Source organism: Sinocyclocheilus rhinocerous, unplaced genomic scaffold, assembly GCF_001515625.1.
Source record: "Sinocyclocheilus rhinocerous isolate Xijiao unplaced genomic scaffold, SAMN03320098_v1.1 scaffold640, whole genome shotgun sequence".
Classification (NCBI taxonomy): domain Eukaryota; kingdom Metazoa; phylum Chordata; class Actinopteri; order Cypriniformes; family Cyprinidae; genus Sinocyclocheilus; species Sinocyclocheilus rhinocerous.
The window spans coordinates 298,008-323,933 of NW_015666536.1; the positions used below are offsets into that span (position 1 = coordinate 298,008).

Sequence of the window (25,926 nt, forward strand, 5' to 3'; positions counted from 1 at the left end):
TATATATATAATTACCAGAGCCAGAGCGATGTTTCTGAACTCAATGCAGATTAAATATGGAAAGTGGCCTGTCAGGATGAGGGCTGACTTTGATGTTAACTAATTTTATAAATATATGAGTTATTTATAGCTGTGAAAACTTATAAAAGAGGAATATTTTTAAAATGGTCCTCTTTTCTTTTTGTCAGGACATAGCTAGATGTGATTTCTTAAAACATAGACCATTGGCCATTTATTTCTGTTTATAATGCAATCTATATGAAATACGTGAGTTATGGTTTGAGGACAACTGGTTTTAGCGGTAGTGAGTGATAATGTAATATTGTGATTAAATGAAATGGTACATTTGTATTTATTTTCATCTAACTAAATTCCAAAGTGTAAATGTCGCTGTTTATGACAGGTAATGTTGTGGGACATGCTTTGACCCAGTGTCTGATTTGAGAGAGAGCCACAGAGAGAGAGAGAGAGCTCTTTAAATCCACCTGTTAGCTGGCATTTATTCTTGCGCCTTCTGTTTGAGAAGGTGAACTGATCGCCAGGGCCGTGTGTTAGTGCATTAACTCAAAGTTCTGCATTTCCAAAGTCGTCACCGCGCACAGTCTCCATCTTTAATGGACTATCACTGCCGACGACACCATACGGGACAATGTTAATGAATCATTTGCTTAACCGTCCACAAATGCCTTGATCTCGCAGGGACTTCGCAACAGTGCTGCAACTCTCGCAAAATCGACACGCCAACTGGACTTTTTTTTTTATTGATTCGTGAATATGGCAAAGCGACTGCACTGAACTGGAGCCGAGGTTTGCAACACATTGTTGCAAATATTTTGATGAAGAACACGATGCTCTCCCTCTCGCGTGCCCCGTAACTGCTTCCATTCATTCATTCAGTCCAGTTTGGCTCGAGCACCGTCTTCTCTCTTGGAGATTTTCCTTCCAGTTTCCTCTCAATTATGTTCACTTTCGCTGCCTTTTGCTATATGCTTTCCCTTGTCCTCTGTGCTTCTCTCATCTTCTTCGCGATCTGGCATGTAAGTGTTTGCATCTTTGACGTGCTTTGTGAAAATATACTGCTGCAGGATGGCATGTGTTAGAGCAGAGGTTGCTGCATCAGACCAAACTGTTCATCACCAGATCAAAGCCTGCTTGATATTATGAATGTCTCTGGCATGTCTTACATCACTAAACGAAGTCACTGATTATCATTTGAGTGTAAATTGATAGAGAGACTTGGGTGACAGCATTGGCGTATATCCTGACTTGGTGGCACCAGCTTGTGTCAGGGAAGTCTTTTGCAGACCTTTTTGGTTTTCCCTCCTCTCTGGTGGCCAAAACACCTTTGTGGGTTGTTTCAGATCCTTTTTATCCATTTCAGGAAATGCATACCTGCATTAAACCCCATTACAGTTCAAATGTACGAGCCACTGTTAGTGTTATTTTCTGGCAGCAGTTTGTGCCTGACCTGTTTTGATGTTATGCTGTCCTTTATGTCTGTGCACTTTATGCAAGGTGTAACACTGTCTTTTTTTTTTCTCCTTGAGGACAGCTGCATTAAAGCACTCGCTCACATTCACAGCACTACAAGACTGCTCTAGATTTGGGTCAGCACAGTCGTTTGCCCTAGGCTTGCTTTTGCATAGCAACAAACATTATAGCCTCAAGGGTTAAATAAGGCGTAATTATGAGGACATCACATTTGACCCAGACCTTTTAGTAAGACATCATTCAACTCAATCTATTTCCAATATTTTTGTTATTTTAAAAGAAGTTCCTTGTATTTGTCAGTTATTGTGTGAGGAAGGCAGAAATGCTGTCCTCAGCGGTTTCCGCTTTTGAAGCTTTAATAGACTTAATTCGATCTGCTCACAATGGGAAAATCCTGACACGTTGACCCCCTTTCACGTCAGCAAATTGAATACATTTTAGGTTTTGAGTGTAGGTTCAGCATGGTGTTACATATAGTGTACAGTACGTTTTTATGTTGTTGGGTTTTTTTTGCACTGAATAGACTGAATATAGAGTATGGATTATGAGACAGCTTCCTCATTGTCCTTTTAAACCATTCTGGAAAACAGCATGTCACCCAGACATATCAAAAAGAGCAGCACCCACTTTAAAAAGGATCTTTTTTATATATATATATAAAATCTTGATTATTGAGTGCCGGGACATTGGGAAATTCTGAATATCAGCAGAACTGTAGTTGATTAGTGCCCTTCAGTCAACATCCTAAAGTGTTGTAAATTAATTTGTTTTTAATAACACACATCAATTATTATTTATATATACAATTATCAAGCTGACAGTACTTATTGGCTGATGGCACCACACAAATGCGCACAATCCCAAGGGATCTTGAGCTGTGGTGTGAAAAGCAGCAGACAGGGACAATATCCTATGAAAGCACATTTCATGCTTTCAAGAGCCCTCCACAAAGACACTGGCAAAGCATCTACTATTATATAATATTTGATTTATTTATTGTCAGCAAAAGTTTTGGGTTAGTAATATATATATATATATATATATTGCAAGGACACAGTAAATTGATCGATTGATTCTATTTGTCAAAGAATCCTGAACAAATGTACCACAAAAATATTAGGATGCACAACTTGATAATAATAATGTTTCTTGAGCACTGGTTCAAGTAACCGATTCCACAATGAAAACTGGAATAATGACTGGTGAAAATTCAGCTTTCAGGTATAAATTGCATTTTAAAATATATTAAACTAGAAAACAGTTATTTTAAATGGTAATTATATTTCATAATATTACTGATTTTATGTTTATTTACTCTATTTTTGATCAAGTAAATGCAGCATTGGTAAGCATAAAAGACATCTGTAACACTTTACAGTAAGGTTCCATTAGTTAATGTTAATGTATTAACTAACATGAACAAACAATGAACAGTACAATTATTACAGTATTTATTCATCGTTGTTAATGTGAGTTAATGAAAATACAGTCATTCATTGTTAGTTCATGTTAACTAATGTTAACAAGCACAACTTTTGATTTTAACAATGCATTAGTAAATGTTGAAATGAACATAATCTAAGATTAATAAACGCTGTAGAAGTATTGTTCATGCTTAGTTCATGTTAACTAATGAACCTAATTGAAAAGTTTTACTGACCCCAAACCTTTGGACGCTATAGCGTAATATTTTTGCCTTTTTGCCCCAGAATGGTGTAATTACAATATCTACCTGCAAGTTTAGTGATGAAAGTTAGCAAAATCCTTGAAATCTCACAGCACTCTCTCAATATTGAGATTTGCAAAAGTAGCAAATGTTTTCAAGCACTGTTAAGTCTATCTTTCTTTATCTCAGATTATGAGCACAGCAGAATCTATCTGTCGCCCTTTTCAAAGGGATGCCTATTTGCATATTTCCCCTTGTGTGTTATTCTGCATCTGAGGGGAAATGATCCCCACATTAGCTTAACTAACACTGAGAGTCAAAAGCTCCCTCAGCAGATGTTTCAAGTCCACTTTCACAGCCAGCGGAAACCAACACATTAGTGCAAAGATGCACAGTTTAGAACAGTATTTAACAGATTATCTGTGAATGCAGTGGTGCGTTCGTCTGTGGAAGCTTGAATGGATTATTGAGATGTATAGTGGTTGTCCTAATTGTGGCACATTTAATTCAGGAATTCCGCAAGCTACTGTACTTCAAAGAGCTCTTGTTAAACATCGGAGGGCAACTTGATTAAGTTACAAGGGGTACTGTGTTAAACAGGCTTGCACATGCTAACATGACTTGAATAATGTCAGTATATGAACCACAGTCCTTTTCACTAGAATAAAACATCTTTGCTATACAGACTAGATTTTCAGTTGCGTCTATGTTCACAAAAACAGGTTAATGCTCTATTGCATTGGAAAATAATGCACCACCTACACTAAACCCTACTTTAACCTAACCGATAGTGTAAACAAAAGCTTGCTTCTACAAGTCATTTATCATGACTCACGATGAAAACACAATGTGTTATAATCATGAAAAATATGAGAATGTTTGAGGAAATCACTTCTAATCATTAAAAAAATTAAAGACTCATTTTACTGAGCAACAATTATTGTTCCTCTTCAGGAACTCGAGCTGCGTCGAAAACGCTAGGGGAACGCCTTCTGCGACCCACGCTCTGAATCACATGTGAAATCAGTCCAATAGCTGAACGGGACGTCACGGCGGATGACGGCATTAACAAGTATATTTATATAAAGTACCGTTCTCCAGTCAGCTCAGCTTTTTTCAATACAACGTAATCCTCAGATGGGTAAACTGATGTCACATAGGGAACAAAACAGCAATGTTTCCACATGGATGCAATGTGCAAATGTTACATTGTTTGTTGATTTTCTTTATAGAAGGCATGTAACATATGCAGGAACAATTTCTTACAACTATGATTAAGATTCATATGCTGCTGTCAGGTTTAAACCTGGCCATTTTAAAAGAAACAATTTTAAGTGTATTGTATGGTTCATCAACATTTAGAAAAAGCCTTCAGTTATTTATATGTCACTTGTGTAGCTTCTATGGTTCAATGATCCCTCTTTTGTGGTGCAAATTTAAATGCGATTATTAAAGGATGGCCAGATTTAAAACGTGTATGTAATGCATTTTTTTCTGATTATGTAGCGGTTAAACCTCACACACTTATCTGACTGCCAAGCAGAAAAGCAGTCAAAACCAAACATTTTTACTGCTCGTGTCGCCTACAGAATTGAGAGAGCATTGATATATACAGACTGGAGGGAACTATACATAGTAGCCAGAAAGAAATGCTAATTTTAAAGAAAAACGTCATACGTACTTAGAGGCTTTTGCATCTGAACTCTTCAGATAATGATCTCCCTTTTTTTACTTTGTGTTTTCAGATAACAGCCTTTGATGAGCTTCAGGCAGACTTCAAGGTGCCGATCGATCAAGGCAATCCACTCCACGCGGTAAGTCATGCAAATAATGGACTTGATCATTTGATTCATTGCCCTTTCCTGCACTTCCATGGAAATGAATGAGTTTGTATGCGTGTGTGTGTGTGTTTATTTGTTTATGGTGGGAATATATTTAAGCAAGCCCTCTGATCTTTTGCAGGCACCAGGTGTGTTGCCTACCCCAAACTCTGAAACATTTCCTGCCATCCGCAGCATTGCATGAATAAGCCATAGAGCAGCTGTCTATGTGTTGTCTTTCCTCTGCTGGAGGCCCTGGCAGCTTTAATCTCACTAATTAATTCAAACTAAGGCAACTTTTCCAGCTTTTTGGATACACCAACTGTTATCCAAAAGTTTAGAACAACATTGTCATTCTAGATGCCAGGATTGCAGAATAATTTACATGTGTGTGCTTGATACCTCGCCAGGCTACATAGTGACAGAAATCAAAGCAAGAGGCACAGGCTATTTTGTGTCGGAAAGTCTCACTCAGAAAGTGGCACTGACAAAATATCTGAGTCACGTATCTGCTCCGCACAAAACTTCGGTAGCCATAATTTATTACTGTCTTCCCAGCAAAGTGTCAAAGTAAGAGATACATGCTCTATATGTCACCCACCCCTCTGTGAGACTGGAGGGAACTATAGAGGATGTGGAAGGTGGGGGTGCTAAAAGATTGATGGCCTCCTAGCTGATCTCACCACCCAGTCAAGTCAATCTCACACCCTGCCTGGCTAATTGGAGTCTTCTGTCAGTCTTCAGCTTGGGAGGAAGTCAGGACTTCATTCTGTGATTCTCATTGGGGCTCCGCTTATGACTCTAGTCTGCACAGTAGTGCTGCAGTCACTGTGTTCAGTCCCTCAGGCATGTTAATGCCACATGGTTAATGCCACACATTAACGTGTGTTTCATAAACAGACAGCAAAATTATTTTTTTATCAGTAGTTTTAGGGCTAAGAATTAATTTATCAATTAATATAGACACAATAATTTACACAATTAATGCAGCATTGTTTTTCAATTTCTGATGGTACCCTAATGTTTTATTATGCTTATGTTGTTTGTGTCAAAACAGGGCAGTCCGCATGTACTCTGTGATTGGCCATGTTTGAATGGATGTAAACAATAAATTCTAAAAAAAAAAAAAGAAAAATGGCAGTATAGGTATCACTAGTGCTACTTGGTATAAATAACTGTGAGACTGGCCTTGATATTACTTGATAGTAAACAGATATTAGCATATGATAAGACAGAATAGAGAATCTTGAATTAAGTTTATTTTTCATACCGCATTGGCAAATAGTTTTTCCCCTGGTTATAAGCATAAATTATCATATATATATAATAGCAGTATTGATATCAATATTGGTACTGGTATTGGGTGAGACCGGCCTTGATAGTACTTGATAGTAAAAAAGATGCCATTAAACAAATATTATGCAAACTATAATTTCTTTATGTTGATTCTACATTCATTTGTTGAATCAATGTGTAATTATTATTACAGATTTTAATGTATGTTTAATGCAATTGAGATGAATTGAGAACAGAAAATTATAATTCAATTAAAAATGATTACTCCGTTCGCAACCCTAGTTTTGTCTTGTCTTCCAGTAAATAATATCTAAATAATATTTAAATAAACATCCTTGAAACAGGATATACTTACTTGCGAAACAAAATTGCTAAAGATATTATCATTAGATAACACAGAATACATCTTGAGTTTTTCTTACCCCGTTTGGAAAATAGTGTTTTTCTTGTTTTAAGCATAAATCTAACACAATTTAGTGAGGTTTAAACATTTTAAACTTTAATATGTCTGATAAATCAGAGAGCAAGAGCTAGCAGAACCGTCACATTTAACTGCCCTTGACTGCCACTGCCCGGCTAATTCTGTGACGGCGTTCAAGACATAATTCTCCAGCAATTAAACACTTCTGATGCTATTCTTTTATAGGATTCTCTAATAATCCTTGATGTGTTTTCTTTATGTGTTGAAACGAGGCATCTTTCATGTTAATGTTACGAGCACATTAGATGGAATTAGTATCTGCTGCGTTGCCTGATGCGCGCAAGCTTTTAATATTTTATCATGCTAATGTTCTAGACAGACATTAACTTGCATGTGACTGATTTCAAAGTAAAACAACATTAAATTAGAGGTATCGTTATGTTGCTTGCATGACGGCAAGAGTTTTATGATCCAGATGTTTGTCAGCATGCACAATATGAACAATCCAACACATTAGCTCAGTTTTTTTTAGATTTACTTTGGTAGAGACGCAAGTAACATTCAGTGAATCAAACCCATAACTTTGACTGTGCCCAGCTTTACCAGTTGAGCTACAGAAGCATTACTAAAATAAGAGCTAATTGTCTAATTCAGAACCTATGGTTATTACCTACCACGTCTGCCTTAGTAGAGGTCACATGACCCACCTCAGGGCCCACTTTGAATTGGATACTGATGGTCCCTTTGGGGTCAAATGGCATCTGTTACTCTCCATACCATTCAATTAGCTGCATGAGCTGAGCAGCAAGTCTGACCATTTTGCTCTGGCATTGAAACGCTGAACTGAATCATTTAGAAGAGAGAAATGAAGAGTGATTCAAAACTTACAGCAGAAGTGGATTTTTAAAAAAACACAGCTTGGGTCTGACAGATTGTTAGAGAAAGCTCACCTAACATACACAATTTTTGTTAACCAGGGGCCAGTTGCATAAACATAGTCACCATTTTAAGACTGTGTCTTAAGAACTAGTTTGACTAATTAGTAATCAAGTGGTAATCAGCCTTACTTTTTGGATTTATATTAGACCAATCTACTTTTTTTATGTAACCAATTTCAAAAAGTGTCTTGCAGAAATAAATTCGATGACTAACTTTTAAGACTAGTCTAAGCAGTTTATGCGCAGTTTTGTTTCAGGACCCATACTTTACATTAAACAAGCCGGAATAATTTATTCAAAAAGTTATTTTTATAAAAGTTACAACAATTTTTACATGACATAGACTGGCATAGATTGACAATTTTGGTTTCTAAAACAGATTGTGGTCAGCAAAAGCTGTCTGCAAATTAACCTCTATTTTATATATCCTAAGCCATATTTTATTTTATATACAGTGGGTACGGAAAGTATTCAGACCCCCTTAAATTTTTCACTCTTTGTTATATTGGCATCTGCCTATTTTGGCAAGTGTCTAAAGTGACCAAAATAGTTAGCTTGTTCAGAGATTTAGCTTTCATCAGATCTGTTGATGCTCTTTTCATGCCATCGTTAGATAATATGCTGAATTTTATTTGCTCTAGAGAGATGATAGACTCAGTTTTGCTGCATGTGTTTGCGTTAGTATCTCTGTCAAGGACTACCCATATGTATGTTGCAGATTCCATAGCTCAAGAACATAATGTTCTGGCTGCTGTATTGACTCTTTGTCCTATATGCAATATATTGTTTACACTGTATGCCAGCACTTGTCAAGCAGAATTTGTGCTGACGAATATTTCAAAGGGAGCTGAGTCTAATTGCCTGCTAATTAAAAGTGCTGATATTGCTGCAGTTATCTCCAGTCGCTATGGCTGCCAGTGGAATATATGTGCATGCTGTTGTTGAGGAGGTTGAGAATGGTGTGAAAAAATGTCTTAAGCAAATTTGGATGAACTAAAATGAGGTGCGGCCCAAAAATAATGAGGGAGTTGAGTGTAACTTTCATGGATGTTTGGTGAAATCTCTGAAACACAGCTGTGTGCTGGAACAAGAGAGTGGGAGGTTGCCAATCAAAGCCTTGAAAAAACTGTTTAAAAATGCACTGAGGAAACTTTGGGAAAATAGCTGCATATCAATTACTTTTCACAAATTCAGCAAACAAGCGTAATGCCACATTTTTTACTAGTGGAATTATTTGTGTCTTTGATAAATATATTGCAAGATAACTGTAGTAAAACAGTTTTAATTAGTAATATATCATATACATTTTTAATAATTATATTATATTATATTATATTATATTATATTATATTATATTTATTATAATCTTGAAAAAACTGTTTAAAAATACACTGAGGAAACTTTGGGAAAATAAGATGCATATCAATTATATTTCACAAATTCAGCAAACAAGCGTAATGCCATCTTTTTGCTAGTGGAATTATTTGTATCTTTGATAAATATACTGCAAGATAATTGTAGTAAAAACTGTTTAAATATATTAATCAAATGTATAATATATTATCATGTAATATAATAAAATAATTATTATATCATAAATGAAACATTATATTATATTAAACAAACTGACTTAAATTAAATTAAACTGACTAACAAGGCCATTTCTGGTAAAGACAGTATTCTTGAGTCAAATCAGGTTAGGGTTTTTTTTTTTGTTTTTTTTTTTTGCCTCCTGAAATTACTTCAAATCAGATTAGAGTTTGCATCCTGAAATTACTTTCTCTGCATGCAATTTTTGTCATATATGTACTATGGAATAATTTTACATATTCGAGGCACAAAAAGCAGCAGAACTCAATAGGAGGCATGTATGGATATATGTTAAAGTTGTTTTTTCTTGCTGAGTAGGAGTGTTGTAGTGGTCACCATGGGTGGTTCTGTGGATTAGTGAATAACAGCACAAATTATTTAATTATTTACATGTGCAGGCTAGTAGTGTAAATAATGTATTGAGTTGAATTAAGTTAATGTGAATTTTAAAAATAGCAGTCAAATATGTATGTTTAGACTTGTGCATGTTAGAAAACAGCATCACTCCTCCTGCCACGTGACATATGAACAGTTCTCTGTTAGGCAGCCATATAGTGCAGCCATATTTCTTCTGTGTTACTCATGTAAGATTTATTTGTGCTTTAACATATGAAGAGTTCAGATGCATAAGGCTCTAAGTGCCATTTGAAATGTTCTTCTAAAATGAGCATTTTTGTCAGGCTCCTATGTTTATGTTCAGTTATTTCACTTTAATGGCAATTAAAGAACCTATTCATTGCCATTAAAGTGAAATTACTGAACGTACACATAGGAGCCTGAGAAAAATGCTCATTTTAGAAGAAAATTTCAAATGGCACTTAGAGGCTTTTGCATCTGAACTCTTCATATATCCATACATGCCTCATATTGAGTTCTGCTGCTTTTTGTGCCTTGAATATGTAAAATTATTCTATAGTGCATATATGACAAAAATTGCATGCAGAGAAAGTAAATTCAGGATGCAAACTCTAATCTGATTTGACTCATCAGAATTTGCATTCAAATCTCTGTTGAATTAGATTTATTAGATTTAATCCACTGCACACATGTGATTAAAACACAGACTATACTATATCTGGGACTATATATATAAAAATACATTGTACCTTGAGAGTAACGCTACTTTTCCTGGCCCCAAAATGTACATGTTTGGATGTAATCACCATATGCAATTTTTACATGCCATTCAACAATCTCCCTGCTGTTTTTTTTCCACCTCTTGGCAGTTGTATTTCTAAATGCAAGTCCCTTGATGTCCTTGCCAGTGTATAGTGCTCTGATTCTGCAAGGGAACACGGGCCAGGAGCTGGGGAAGACTAGAACCTTAGGCAGCAGTGCATATCAAAGCCATTACCACTGTTCCACAAACACCTATGAATGCATATACACTTTTAAGCCTAGTTAAAATCTACTCCCCCTACTCCTGCTTTTTTTGATGCATCATATCAACTTTTTAGCAGCTGAAGGATGTGGCCTTCGTACTAGATTTTTCCTCGAGACTGGCATTTTAGGTGTTATGGGAAACTTAACAGATATTTATTTCTCTTAACAGCGTGAAAGACTGCGAAATATTGAGAGGATCTGCTGCCTGCTGAGAAAGGTATGTAACGTTTGTCTTTATTTGTGTGTGTGTGTGGGGGGGATTTGACAGTTTAACCCATATTGATCGACCACTTCACTGAACATTCGAGGGGACATGTGCTGTATTTTACACTTAGATTTTCCTTTTGTCTAAAATAATCATAATATATAGTAAACTTTATTATATAATAATAAAGTAAAATAATAAATTATTATATAATAATATACATATAATAATAAATATTATATTATATTGCATTATATATACTGTATGGGAAACTAGTGCTTATATTTTTCAGTATACTGCAATATGTGCATGGAAAAATGGCTATATACTGCTAAATATAAATATATAAATAAATATATATTTATATATATAACGATGTAGCAATGTGGATGTCATGTTAACATCAGAAAATTACAATATATAAAATAAAATACAAAAATAAATAAGTAAATATATTGTCAGATATGTTTCAATATTTCAATATATGAACAGTGGCAATTCCTTATGTATTATTCAAAATATTGTAATATATTAACAGAATATATTCTGTATATTTTAAATAATTTAATATATTGGGCATTATCACATAAGGAAATACATTTTCTTTGTGTATACTATACGATACGATACGATATGATCTGCTAAAATTATGCTGAAACTATTTGAGTTTGAGTTTATTATTTAGAGTTTTTTTTTTTTTTTAAATAGAAATAGAAGCATTTTCACTTGTGGTCTCAGTTTGCAAATGATGACTTATTAATCAAAGGTATTATCATAAGGTGTTTCCCACACCTTTATAATGTGAAACTGAACGCATTGTGGGTGTTTGAACATTTGAATCCAAGCACTGTTACAGGGGGCCAGAACCTGTTATGTTCCATATATATTGTGCCAACATCAGCAGAACGCATTCATGAGTAATACGTCTGGTCGCATGAGGCTCTCTATAGTCCCAGCTGCTCCGTGTGCATGTGCACCTTGCAGAAAAGCTTTCTGCTGTCACTCAATTTCACCTGACTGCAAATGTAAAAGAAAACACTGCCTGACAAAAACACTTATCCGAACAGTGTTCACAAGGGCTTCATATGTGCTTGAGCTGAATTGCCTGTAATTTTACAGACACACCATTTATTAAATGGTTTACAGCTTTAAATTGTGATTGGACAAGCTACGTTTAAAGCCATTTAATGGTTTTAAAGCTAGCTCTGTTTTCCGCCCTCCCTCTTTGTTTCTCGGTTGGGGTCTTTATGTACACAGGGCATGTGGTTTGTCATTTATTATCATTATTAATTATCTTGGTTGTTATCATTAGCATAAGGCTCTTATCACTTCTCAATGGGACACAGTGTCTTTGCTTTGACTGACATGAACACAGTGATAATGTGTGAGAATCAAGCCAGAGAGTAAATAAACAAAAGTGAATTTTCATTCTGAACAGGTAGGCCTAACAGATGGCATCTCTTTACTCAGCAAATAATAAACATATACCTAGCAGAGTTTTTTGTTAGTGAGACAATTTTATTGCTGAGTGAATCTGTGGATTGTGCATCTTTCCAGAATGAGACATTCAGTTATACTCACTGGTATTCAGCGCTAGAGTGACAAAAGGAATAGCATGAGATCATTTATTTTCCCCCACTAGACAAACAAACATGAATGGCAGTTTTTGGCATCTGTGTGTGTATTCACCAAAACGTCTGGAGATAACAAGAAAGGAATGGTGGTTTGTTTGACTGACTTAGGATCAGTCAGACAAACTTATACTGAGTCACGCAGAGCTTCCTTGCAAAGTGCCAGCATATTTTTAGACAACTTCTAGCACATCCTTTCAGGATCCATAATTCAGATACCTCACACTAGTAATTTATACATATTCATATCGAGTGCATTTGTTTGTAACACACACACACACACAGTTAGGGGTCAGAAAGATTTTGTTTTTTGTTTTTTAAAGAAGTCTCTTATGCTCACCAAGGCTGCATTTATTGATTAAAAATACAGTATACTGTAAATACAGTAACAGTAATATTATCAAATATACATTTAATAATAAATTAACTGTTTTTATTTTAATATATATTTATTTATATAATTTATTCCTTTGATGGCAAACATGAATTTTCAGCAGCCATTACTCCAGTCTTCAGAAATCATTGTTATATAGTTATTTGGTGTTCAAGAAACATTTCTTATAATTATCAGTGTTGTAAACATTGCTGCCTAATATTTTTGTGAAAGCTGTGATACTTTTTTCAGGTTTCTTTGATGAATTTAAAGTTCAAAAGAACCACAATTATTTAAAATAAATCTTTTGTAACATGATAAATAAATGTCTTTACTGTCACTTTTGCTAAATAAAAATGTTGTTTTTGAATGATAGTATAAATATAAAACTTTTGTTGTATTTTTGTTTTATTAGTTTTATTTATTAAAAACATTATTTGTTAAGCTGCTGAACATAGGTTGTTACCCTAAGTAAAAATTGTTTCTTTAAAAAAAATCTACCTTGTGTTTGTGCCCCAAAAAATATGGCTCTGAATACATTATAAATGATATCATCACCACATAATTCAACAGTTCTGCTCTGTCACTTTGTTTCTATGAATAATAATAGTTTCATTTTGCAGTGAAGTTCTGTCCCTGCAGTTTACCGTCATTGTTTTGACCCTGTCTTTCTCTTAAACTAAGCTTTTACCTCTAACTCTGAAGGTCAAGGTCAATATTCCAGCAGCCAATCAGAAGCGTCCACTGGGGGAATGCGGCGTAATCCCCTATGGTTGCCAACGCTGTGTGTTTGTTCTTCAAACGAGAAGCTACTTTTTGATGTTGCAGTACAAACGTTTCTGTCCTCTCATCATTCCACTTCACACTTACATTCATCACCAAAGGCATTTGCACAGAATTTGCGATAAATGGAAATGACAAAGTGGAACTGAAAGGCAGAGAATCATTCATAAAAGACCTGTATGATATGCATATCTCTTTGGAAACTATCTTAATGATGCTGTGGGTGCATGCTGATGCACATAATTCAATAAATGACAGAGCATAAAACATCTGATAAGACTTTTTTGAACTCAGGGTCTGAGATCTGTGATGTTGGATCCTCTCAGAGGACCACAGTGAAACCCTTGTAATAGCTGAACAATGTATTTGCACCAAATGGAATTGCTAAATTTTTCTTTTAATATCATGCTTACAGGATTCATTCAAAAATGAAAATTCTTTCATCATTTACTCACCACCCTCATAATCTTCTAAATCTGCTATGAGGATATGGTAACACTTTACTTGAAGCCTTTGTGTATAATGCATCAGGAAGGTATTCATAATTGTCATTGTAATGCATTATATCTTTTCAGAAATAATTTTAACCAAAGTTAAAATACATTTTAATATTTGCATATTCATTGTTTGTCATGTATTTTAAGGCATTATACTGAAAAACTGAATAGATACATATTAGAATGCATTATAACTGTGGTTAAAATTATTCATGCTATCATATAATGCATAAAGTGCATTACAAGGCATAATTAATGCGTTAAAAATGCATGCATGCATGATGACATAATTTTCATTGTTTCATTAAGAATGTTTTTCTTATGCAGTATAAATGACTTAATACACATAAATGCTGCTTTTATATTTTAGGCAGTGTCTTGGTCTCTTGCGAGTAAATCATCATACTTGGGAGTCCTTTACATCAAAAATGTCAGAAAACCCATTTTAATTGATTACTTGCAAACAGTACTTATTGACAGCAGCAAAATAAATAAGTAATAAATCTATATATGTGTATTTTTAAACACACACACATAGAAAAAATATTTCTATTATGGTGACAACACAGGCCTCGTTAAGAGATTCAGATGCACTTTTTCAAGCAAAAGTCAGAACAAACCTCATTTCATATTTGTAGACTGCTGTGTTTCACCCCAAACATATGTAGTCTCTTCCTCTTATGACTTTTCCAAGCAATCCTTATCTCATTAGAGCAGGGAATGTGATTTTTCTTTTTCACACCCTACACTGATATTCTTGGGGGCGCAGTAAGAAATCCTGCCTCTGCCTGGAGGAAAAGCTCCATTTGCCATCAAAGGGCTCAAGTCAGAGCACGATGAGGGGGCTTTGTTGTACTGTTCTGAGTCTCTTACCCAGCCAAAAGCATCCCAGCCGTCATCAGACAGTTCAGTGCAGAGACTAAACTACTGCTGCCGAGGCGTAGCCCGCATATGAATTTGCATGAGCTGCCTAGATTGGTTGTGTACAATGAAAAATGGAAACTTGAGATTTTATCAGCTTGTGATGTATATGCTAAACTCTTTCAGAAAGAAAACCATTCGAAAATAAACCTTTGTTATCAAGTCACTTGTAGCCGGCCCCTCACTGCTGGAGAAAAGAGCAATCTCCTTTGTGGCTTTTAAAAATAGCAACATCTGGCTGGTAATCAGACAGTATCTGGTCTGAGCCATGGGTGTGTAGGGGGCAGCAGGGGCCTATTAGCCTGTCACCAGCCTCTGAGACAATGTGCTCTCAGCAGAGGTGTGGCAGTGATGCTGCTGCTCTGTGGTATAATTAACTCTGGCCCTAAAAAATCACGATCTTCCACTATAACTTTCAATTAGTGTAGCCCTTCCAGCTTGACATCACTCTCTCCTATCCAATGTTGACTTACGTTTGCATGTTCATAATATTTTTTTTTGAGCATCTGATTGTTGTTACATTTGTCACGTTTCTTACTGCACTGAATATTTTACCAATTAGATTATTCAATGAATTCACATTATTATAATGTATATTGCATGAAGAAAGGATATTGCAGGGTTGCAGAATGTACTAACATATATTTCAATAACTTTTTGTTAACATTACATGTTCAGTAACCATTCTCTTTCAGATTAATTACTGGCAAATTGGATATTTTTCAATTAAGTTTATTATTTATTATTTAATTCATTTATTTTTTTATGTATTGTTTTATTCTGACAGAGAGGATAATGCAGGATTGTAGAAGCACAGCATATAGTATTACTACAAAGTAGATATTATTTGTTGATAATAGATATTATTAATGTAAACTTTTGACTAACATTACATGTTAAGTAACCTATTTTACATTCATTACTATGACAATTTGAATTCTTTTCATAAGTCTTTCTACTTCAAAATGTCACATTTAATTTAAAAAAGTGAGATATTTACTAGCAATTTGAGTGAAACTGGTTTCTACACAGATTTTCAGTGTACTACAAAAATATTTATGAAAAATGTATGTTTATTATTAATTATTCAGTTATTTAATATTATACGGATTTATTCTAAAACAAAGGATTTTTTAAGCCTGGAAGAGTGGATCTGCTGTGGCATACACAGCCATACAATATTCAAAATGGTTATAATCACAGTCTGAATAGTTAAATAGAGAGCCAGTTCATATGCTATCCAGTGTCATGGGGATAGGTGTTCTTTAAAGAGAAAATATGTATAATTCTTTGCTGCAGTTAATTATTGGCTGCTACTGAAAGAGAAAGACAGTAATTGGAGACTAGCGGCTCTTCTGATCTGTAACGGCTGAACATTTTTACTGCTGCTAATCTGAGGGTGCAGCCAGATTTGTCATTGTAATAAGTGAATGTGATGGTTCCTGAACATATATGAATTTTTTTTATAGTTACTGTATGTCAACCCCCTATATTCTGGTGGTCAGTTCTCTACCACAAAAAAGTAAAGTTATCAACAGCGCTTGTCCACTCCTTTTTAATCTCCAATCTTGTCAAGACACACTGCCTCATCAAAGCGATATCTACAGGTCTGGTGCCCATTCCATTCTGCACTAATGATGGGACATGTAATTAGTAGTAAGTAGTGTTAATTGGAGAGACCTGCAGTGGCAGGCTGGTCAGAGTTTGATAGGAACAGAGGGTTACAGAGTGAGTGAGGAAGGGAGAATGTTAAAGATACTCCACAGTCAAAAGCACTCAGCCACAGTAGACCTCTCATTAGGTGACATGACACTGAACAGGCTCTTGTGATTCCCATAAGAAGGCAACTTTAAAAGTTACACTTAAAGCCTTAAAGCACTCAAAGCTCCTGGACTTCGGTTTGAATGGTCCTCGACCACAGCTTCATAATAATTAACATATAGCTATAGCAGCGATGTAGGAGAAACTATAGCTCCTTCTGAATGGTTAAATATGTGCATCAGAGGTTTCAAGTGTACGGAGTCAGCAAAATGCAGGAAATACTCAATATATTTCTAATCTTATTTTTAACAGAACATCTGCAATATTACAGACAGCAATGTCTTTACTTTGCATTCAAACTGATCACAGAATATGGCTTTATTTATGCAGTTTTATATTTAATGTTGGCTTAAGTGTTGCAGCTGGCCTGCTGATTAAAAGTTATTGTCACATAAATTTTCACACATAAAATCACCCAAAAATGGCTGTTTTTGTTTATGCGTGCCATTGAAATGAAGGACAAAATATTGTGCCTAAAGTTAGTCAGATGTTCAGAAGCCCTGAAGTCTAACAGATCTTCCAGATGGGCCCTTCCTAACCCAGCTGCCAGTCCATATTTACTTGATTATGCAGCATTCATCACTGCCCTCAGTTACTCCGTTCCAAAATCTATGCTGTGGCAGAATTGGAAGGCATCATAGGTGCAAAAAAGCGGTTTCAAAATAGGCAACTTTATTATGCTGCCTTACAAGATAAGTAAAGCCTAGATTCCCATAAGAAGGTAACTTTAAAAGTTACACTTAAAGCCTTAAAGCACTCAAAGCTCCTGGACTTCGGTTTGAATGGTCCTGGACCACAGCTTCATAATAATTAACATATAGCTATAGCAGCGATGTAGGAGAAACTATAGCTCCTTCTGAATGGTTAAATATGTGCATCAGAGGTTTCAAGTGTACGGAGTCAGCAAAATGCAGGAAATACTCAATATATTTCTAATCTTATTTTTAACAGAACATCTGCAATATTACAGACAGCAATGTCTTTACTTTGCATTCAAACTGATCACAGAATATGGCTTTATTTATGCAGTTTTATATTTAATGTTGGCTTAAGTGTTGCAGCTGGCCTGCTGATTAAAAGTTATTGTCACATAAATTTTCACACATAAAATCACCCAAAAATGGCTGTTTTTGTTTATGCGTGCCATTGAAATGAAGGACAAAATATTGTGCCTAAAGTTAGTCAGATGTTCAGAAGCCCTGAAGTCTAACAGATCTTCCAGATGGGCCCTTCCTAACCCAGCTGCCAGTCCATATTTACTTGATTATGCAGCATTCATCACTGCCCTCAGTTACTCCGTTCCAAAATCTATGCTGTGGCAGAATTGGAAGGCATCATAGGTGCAAAAAAGCGGTTTCAAAATAGGCAACTTTATTATGCTGCCTTACAAGATAAGTAAAGCCTAATCTGAAGCAGCTTTACAAACATAATTAATGCAGAATGCAATCCCAGAATGCACTGCAGTAAGCTCAAAACAATAAAACTAAGATGACAAGTTGAGAGAACTGTTCAAGATTGAAACTGATATACTAATTAGAATACTGATTAGTGTAGCAACATGCTAACAACAAACTCTCCCATGTTTGAGTAATAGCTAGAATCTATGCTAAAGTTCTGTACAATTTTAAATTTATGTATAATATTTCTCTTGTTATGAAGATATGTGGCACACGGATAGGAATTACTCAGGACAAGAAATTTTTTTCTAAAGCATTTAACATTTTCCTTTTATATCCAGGGTATTTTTGTATTGGTGATGGAATATTTTGGGCTTTTTTTGTGCCAATAAGGTTAAATAGCTAGGACAGGTCAAACTTTAATGAGCCCTCTTACGTAAAGGTTGGCCTGAACCACATTTCCTTTAGCCTGCTGTGAAAGGACTCCACAGGAAAGTTTTGTGCCTTAGGATGCTGTGTCTTAAATGATAAATGATTCACTGAAGCCAGCCCTCCGTCTGTGTCAGGTATAAACTGGAGTTAATGGCTACAATATCACAGGCCTTAAGTCCTGGATACTGCAAATATATATATACTGTACTTGGCGACCGATTGCTATACAGTTTATTTAATGTTAACTGAGGCTATTGTGTTTTTATTCATTTGTCAGTGCTGGGATTTTGTTACAAAGGAAATCCCACTGTGAATGGGAAAAAATTTTGGGTATTAGACATACTTAGAAAGAAAAAAAAATCAAGTACTGCCCAAAGTAACTGCCCTAAGAGTCCCCTTTCTTGTCCATTTACAGCAAACTGGCACAGCAGTGCTGCCAAAAATGGTCCTGTTCTTCCTCAGCTGAAGGTGAACTAACATAACCTAGAAACCATGTCCTAAAACTCACAATGGTAATTCCAGTGATCACATAAGATGAAAATGTGAATAAAACAATTGTATTCCTCTTTCTTATATAAGAGAAATCCAATGCATTTCTTACAGTTTCTCCAGAGCAACAGATGTGAATGAAATACAGTCCTTTCTTAAGGGGATAGTTCACCCAAAATGACAACAGACCGTTTATTTAGATTAGATGCCATATTGAATTTAACGTGGATGAAAATGAGGCTGTGAGGGACAGACTTACAGTCTTTACAATGGCACACATTGTATAAAGGTACTAGATCACAATTTTCACTAACTCACAGTTTTCTGAGTTTTTGTCTACTGAAATACATTTCATCAGCTGGATTATTGGTGTTGTTAACAGTACAATCCATTGAATGCACTGTACTTCCATCCCTCACAGCTTCGTTTTCATTTCTGTCAAAAATTAAATATGGTGCTACCCTGACTTAGGGCTTTTCAGAATATTATGCCTATTCTCTATAATATAATCATGGCCAAATATCCTAGTCACTCTTAAAAACAGAGTGGAAGAAGAACAAGAACAAGAAAAAATAATTTAGTTTGGAATGACATGAGGGTGAGTAAAGAATGACAGAATTTCATTTTTGGGCGAGCTATCCCATTAATGAATCAAAGATAAATCCAGAGATCTGGCTGCAAGAATCAGACCTAAATCAGAGCACTGTCTTCTACCCAGTTGTACCCATAGTTATTTATCTGTGTTCTCTTTAGTTGGTGCTTCCAGAGTACTCTATCCATGGGCTCTTCTGTATCATGTTCCTGTGTGCTCAGGAGTGGCTTACTGTAGGCCTGAATATCCCTCTGCTCTTCTACAACACATGGAGGTGAGCACCTGAACCAGCCTTTACTCCTCTTAAACAAGCTGTGCCTACTACCTGTCAGATTTCACTAATGCATGTGTCCTGAGAAATCAAACCTGTCCCTGCTATAGCCCTTGATTTTATATTAAGTGGAAACTTAATATTAATTTTCATTCAAAATAAATAATAATAATAAGTATTAATTTATTATTTTCATGCGAATCAGTGTTTTTATGTGAGGACTGATCCTCTTGATACAGCATCACTATTATCAATGTTCAGATCAATCCCATGCCTAACTTTCCTATATTAAAGATCCTTGCCACAGTGTCTTTCTAATCTTGTCACTGCGCATTGGTCTTAGAATTTTTTCTAGATGATTAATAGCAGACTGAATGTTTCATCACACAGTGAAACAACTAGGGAAATCACAACTGGGATAAAATGAGTTTCAGTCATTTTGCAGTGGAGCTCTAAATCTTTCTTCGGGGTTTGTTATTGAATGTTCAGAGCTGTTGTCAATTACTGCCACAATCCTCAGAATATGAGAGATAGTTCTGCTGTGCTTCTGCTATTTTTTTTTTTTGCAGAATGATGAAACACTGAACTTAACCAGTACAATAGAAATGGTGGATTTTATGTTTGATTAGCTGGTTGAACTCACTATCAATAATTTTTCTTACCAGATTTATTTCTTTTCTTGCAATAAATCTACCTTTCTTTCCACAGTGATGCTGCTATAATGCACTGTCACTCTGTTCTTCCTTCTGTTTTGCTCTAATTCTTTCACGTTTTTTCTCCTAATGCGCTTAAAGCCCCCACTCCTTGTTTTCGATTTCCCTAATAGAATTATTGCACCAGGGGTGACGTTTTTCCTTGTCTGACAATTACGGACTATATTTAAGTCATCCATCTCCAAGGACTGCCTAGATTGACAGAAATATTTAGAATAAAGAGGCTTAGACCAGCTACACTTTGCATTAGATAAAAATTTAATTAAATTATTAAATTAAATTAATAATAAATTAAATTAAATGGAATGAAAGGCAAACAAAAATCTAATACAAAGGTGCACATAATGTTTCAAGAAGCGCTACCCGGCTCGTGTTTTTTTCCCATTTTCGGCAGGTACTTTCACAGCCCCACAGACACTAAGGAGCTTCTCTACGATCCAGCATCAGTCATGAATGGAGACACACTCAAATTCTGCCAAAAAGAAGCCTGGTGCAAGATGTCCTTCTTCATCCTCTCATTCTTCTACTATCTCTACTGGTGAGTAGAGATTGAGAGAGTAACTCAATTGCCTACTAATGGGATTCTGTGTAACGTGTTCACTGATTTTTATATCTTTACAGCCAAATATGCTTTTTAGTGTGTGCCTTTGCTATAGTATAAGCTGCCTTAAGCCTATAGCATAGCAGAGATGTATACTTAAACAAGCATTTGAACTGACAAGGACTCTGCGCACTTGGATGGCGCCAACAACTCGCCTTTGGGTAGAATTCCTGAATTTCCTTTTTTGCTCCACACTATATCACGTCACATTAAATGTTAATATGCACATATTCTATAATGGTTCACCCTTCAAGTGAAAAGGCCTTATGACCTTTTGTCAGATCAAAGGTGATTGTTGTGATTGTTGATTTAAAGCTATTTGCATCTGGAATTGAAATTCTAGGACAAATACAGCCTTTTTGTACAGCATCTTTCGTACACTCCCACTCTTTGAGGAGTGACAGATGTGAGTTCTCAGTGGTCATGACATTTTTTGATTTTGACCATCCTGCATACCTTAAACTTCACCTGGCCTTTAATTGTGCCATGTATTGTGAAACATTCACAGTCTCACTTCCCTTCACATCATATTGCAAGGGTCTCCACCAATGGTCTCTGTAACTTTGACCCTTCCTCTTATTTGCTTGCTTTTTATTGCTACTTTCTTAAAGGCATGTTCATGGTTCAGTACAATTTTAACTTAAAGGGATAGTTCACCCAAAAGAAGATATTTTGAAACACAAAAGAAGATATTTTGAAGAATGTGGATAACCAAACAGTTGACGTAGCCATATAGACTTCCATGGTATTTTTTTTTCCCATACTATGTAATGGCTACCATCAACTGTTTGTTAACTGTTAACAGGAATTATCTTGGTGACAAATAACTACAAGTTTATCTTTCTAGAACATTAGTCTCACCAAAATGAGGATTTAGACAATACTGCTCAAATTATACACAGGTTTTTATGGAAGAATTTTATAGTGCTTAAAAATATGAGCATCACACTTTCCCCCTTTAAAGTCTCTGGATGCTGTCACAGTTTTTATTTTTATTTTTTATTTTACTAATGGACACGTTTTAATTATTTTCTGTAGTAATCAACATTATGTTTAACTTGAGCTTAACTTTCAGTAAAACTCAACTTCTTAATTAGACTGACCCTTTTTATAAATTCTTATATAACGTCTGATTTGATGAATGCTTTCATTTGCCTGCCTTGCCTAGTTTAACCCCTGTGGCTTGATCTTCAAACGTAGTTTGTACTCTAACCCTTCGTAATAACCACAATGTTGTTCTCCCTCTTACTAATCAATCTAACAAATCAATTGCAAATCCAACATCAGCGCACCAGGCCATCACCCATCCAATTACAATAGTAGGTTTGCCGTTCCTTTTTTCTAAACACCATTCAAACCTAATGACTCAAGAAAGGAATGTGCCACTCTGATAGAAGCGGAAGAGAGATTTGGGCAAACATCACACTAGTTGTCACAAAGATTGCAAATGCAGGAGGAACATTGTTCGCCTCAGGCTCCATCAGGATCATATCTAGGATCATAGCTGAAATACATTTTTCATTGATCTTCCACTTTCAACACGAACACTAAAAACATGTTTTTAGGACACAGATAAGCCGCAGTCCTTAATAATACAGCAGTTGTCCATTAAAACATCTTTAGACTTGAGACCAGCCTTTAGCTGTGTGCACTGAATATAATCAAGTCACTCAACATTCTCTGATTAAGTTAAATATATATGCTTCATATGCAGCAGTGATATAATTTCAAAGAACATAAATAGATCTGCTTTCTTTTTGAAAAGATTAGGAATATAAAAGGATCCACGCCACTACTTTTCCAACCACCACACACTGAAGATAATAAGACGAGCCAAGAACTGCTTATGAGGTTTTTATCAGGGCAACCCCTTATTATGTATTAATGCCCGTGGACAGCATTCTGGCATGACATCCATGGCCCCTAGTGTGAAGTCAGCACAGAAATTCAACACACATCAACATATGGCAGTGCATTCTAAATAAATACAATCTATATCATACACAACCTGCCCGGAGTGATCCTCGAGCTGGTGAAGCTGTCATTTTCCATAGCGTCAGCTGCTTTGAAGCCTCTCGCCTTGTATTTCCATGCCTCCACCAGCTGAGGACGAATGCTGCGGTTTCAGCTGGATAATTTGGGGACAAAATGCATCTTTGTGTTTGTTGTTAGCTGGGAAGAAATGAACTAATTAAAACGGTTATCTGACAGAATGATTGAACCTATGCTCATTTCATAGAATCGAAAAGTAGTATGCATAAAGGGAGAAGTTGATGCACGGGATGGGAGTGATGTTTGGAATGGAGTTAATAAAATATTCTGAAATTTATTCAAATTAATTCCATCTGTCTGTCTGTCTATCACAAGAAAGCATTCATTTTCTTTAGAAAATATAGAAATCCAGTTGTTTTTTTGGTTGTTCTGTAATTCATAATGTAAAATGGATTGTTATTTACGAATTTCAATGTATCTCTAATACAACTTTGGTCTTTAAAATAAATCATAAACTCTGAAATTCGTTTGACTGATTTAATTAATCATAACTCACTGAAATCATGAGTGCATGTTTGACGTTAAACTACTTCTGTTTCTTCTATGGGCATTTTAAATAGCTAATTTGCAACCTTCAAATAAACAGATGAAAATAACTTTGAATATGGCCCACACCCAAGATGTTGTGTAATTTGTTAGTGACTCGGAACAACACAGTCATTAGAAACAGAAAAATTATTCAGATTTTACTCTAGTTTTTTATTTTAGTATAACTTTTTGCACACAATGTCAGTAATGTCTGTTTGTTCTGTCTTCCAGTATGATCTACTCCTTGGTGACCTCATAACAGAGTTCTCAACACTGCTCATAAGACACTGTTTTCCAAAAGCTCTAAACTAGATTTGGATGAAACAAGAGCACCGCTAGACACAAGTTCAACACACTGCAGTGTCTGAACCTACAGAGAAGACTTGACCCCATCTTCCCAGAGTATCAGAAGAACCCAGTGTCGCCCTAGATGTCTCATGGACCTGGTGTGATGCGCTTTTCACAAGCTCACAGTAACATTTGCACAGATTGTCTCAGGCATAGCACAACATGTCTTTTACCACTTTGAGGCACAGAACCTGCCAACCTTTACACTCACTATATGTAGCTTAAAATTCATGTTAGGTTAAAACAAAGGAAAGGAAACTATGGCTAACTTGATCAGAGAATGTTTCATTTTTACCAGTCACACACTAGGCCACTGAGTTTGATTACGTGTGAGAAGCTTTTGTGATATATTTTATGTGTATCTGCGCACTCCTAAAATAAGCGTTTTTAATATGAAATACGTATCTGTTGCATTACTTGTGTACATAGAGAACTTTGTGTAATGCTTTTATGTGTTGGTGTCAGTTGGTTGAGATGTTTTTGGACTTTATATTTACAAATGCTGATATCGAGGCTTTATTATAAACAAGAGCCACTTTTCCACAATTTTGCACAAAGTTGTTATGCGTTTGCACAATAGATACAGTTATTGGTTGTGGTGGAAAAAGTCATTTTTGTATACCCAGTACGAGTCTTCCAATATATTACAGTGCATCAAAATATCATAGATTTTCATTTTAGGGAAGAAATTAAAACCACAGCTCATGATCTACGAATTTCACTTTCTCATTTTGTATTATTGTTATTATATTAACTATTACTGTTATACGACAAGGTCAGCAATACTGAAACAAGATATTTAAGGAACCATCGACAGTTTCTTTAATCTTTTTCTATCTATCTATCTATCTATCTATCTATCTATCTATCTATCTACCTATCTATCTATCTATCTCATTTCTTTTTTCTTCTTAAAACAAATCTCCAACCACAGTTCATAAGTGTTTCTGACTACTACGTTCTACAGCTATTACTCTAACAATGTTATTGGATCAGTCAGGTTTTAACTGTCCGGAGTAACTACATGATGCATATAAGCGTGAACCCCTCAAGACTACGTGATGCTTTGAATGAGCACTATATATAATGCAGAGTACTGAAAATAGCAGTAGACACACTAAATCATTTTCATTGCCGTGTAGGGGATAATAATACCAGTCCCCAGCAGTACTATATTCTGCTGCTGTCATGTAGACTGCTGTCTTTTGTATGCCTTATGTAGTTACACATATGATGACCAAACATTTTCTATATCCTTATTGTGGACTTGTTCACCCATCCAAATATCAGTAAAGAAATTTGTATATGAAATAAAACAGACTATTTTAAAACTGTTAAAGGTGCTTTCTTATGCATGCATTACACGTATGCTTTAATACCACTGGAGTCATTGTTTTTTTTTCACTCCATAATCATTAATTTCATCCGTCATGCGGTTCATGATCCATATGTGGTTATTTCACTCAATTACCCACAGAGCATTTCTCACATCTCCTCATTTGAATCCTCACCCCACAGTGACTCTCTGAAAAACATTCACCTCAGACTGATGCATGCCCCCATCTCTCACATGTCTCCTCTTCAGGGAATGTTGCCTCTGTCGCTCGTAAGTCGACTATTATCTGTGTTTTCCGGTGCCAAGCCCTGTGTGGCAGTGACTGGCTGAC

At 35.6% G+C, this 25,926-nt stretch overlaps 1 protein-coding gene across 2 annotated transcripts; it reads left to right on the forward strand.

The window, feature by feature from the left end:
• Positions 1-771: 771 nt before the first annotated feature.
• On the forward strand, positions 772-24,237 carry LOC107732540 (protein cornichon homolog 3-like). 2 transcript variants are annotated; one of them, XM_016543901.1, is made up of 6 exons: positions 772-1,037; positions 4,903-4,971; positions 10,775-10,822; positions 19,908-20,020; positions 21,122-21,268; positions 24,143-24,237. In XM_016543901.1, the coding sequence occupies exons 1-6, from the start codon at positions 960-962 to the stop codon at positions 24,168-24,170; spliced, it is 483 nt and encodes a 160-aa protein (XP_016399387.1). In that variant the 5' UTR covers positions 772-959; the 3' UTR covers positions 24,171-24,237. The 2 variants fall into 2 exon arrangements, with proteins under 2 accessions (XP_016399387.1, XP_016399388.1); XM_016543902.1 differs by having other exon boundaries at positions 21,125-21,268.
• The last annotated feature ends 1,689 nt before the right edge of the window (positions 24,238-25,926 follow it).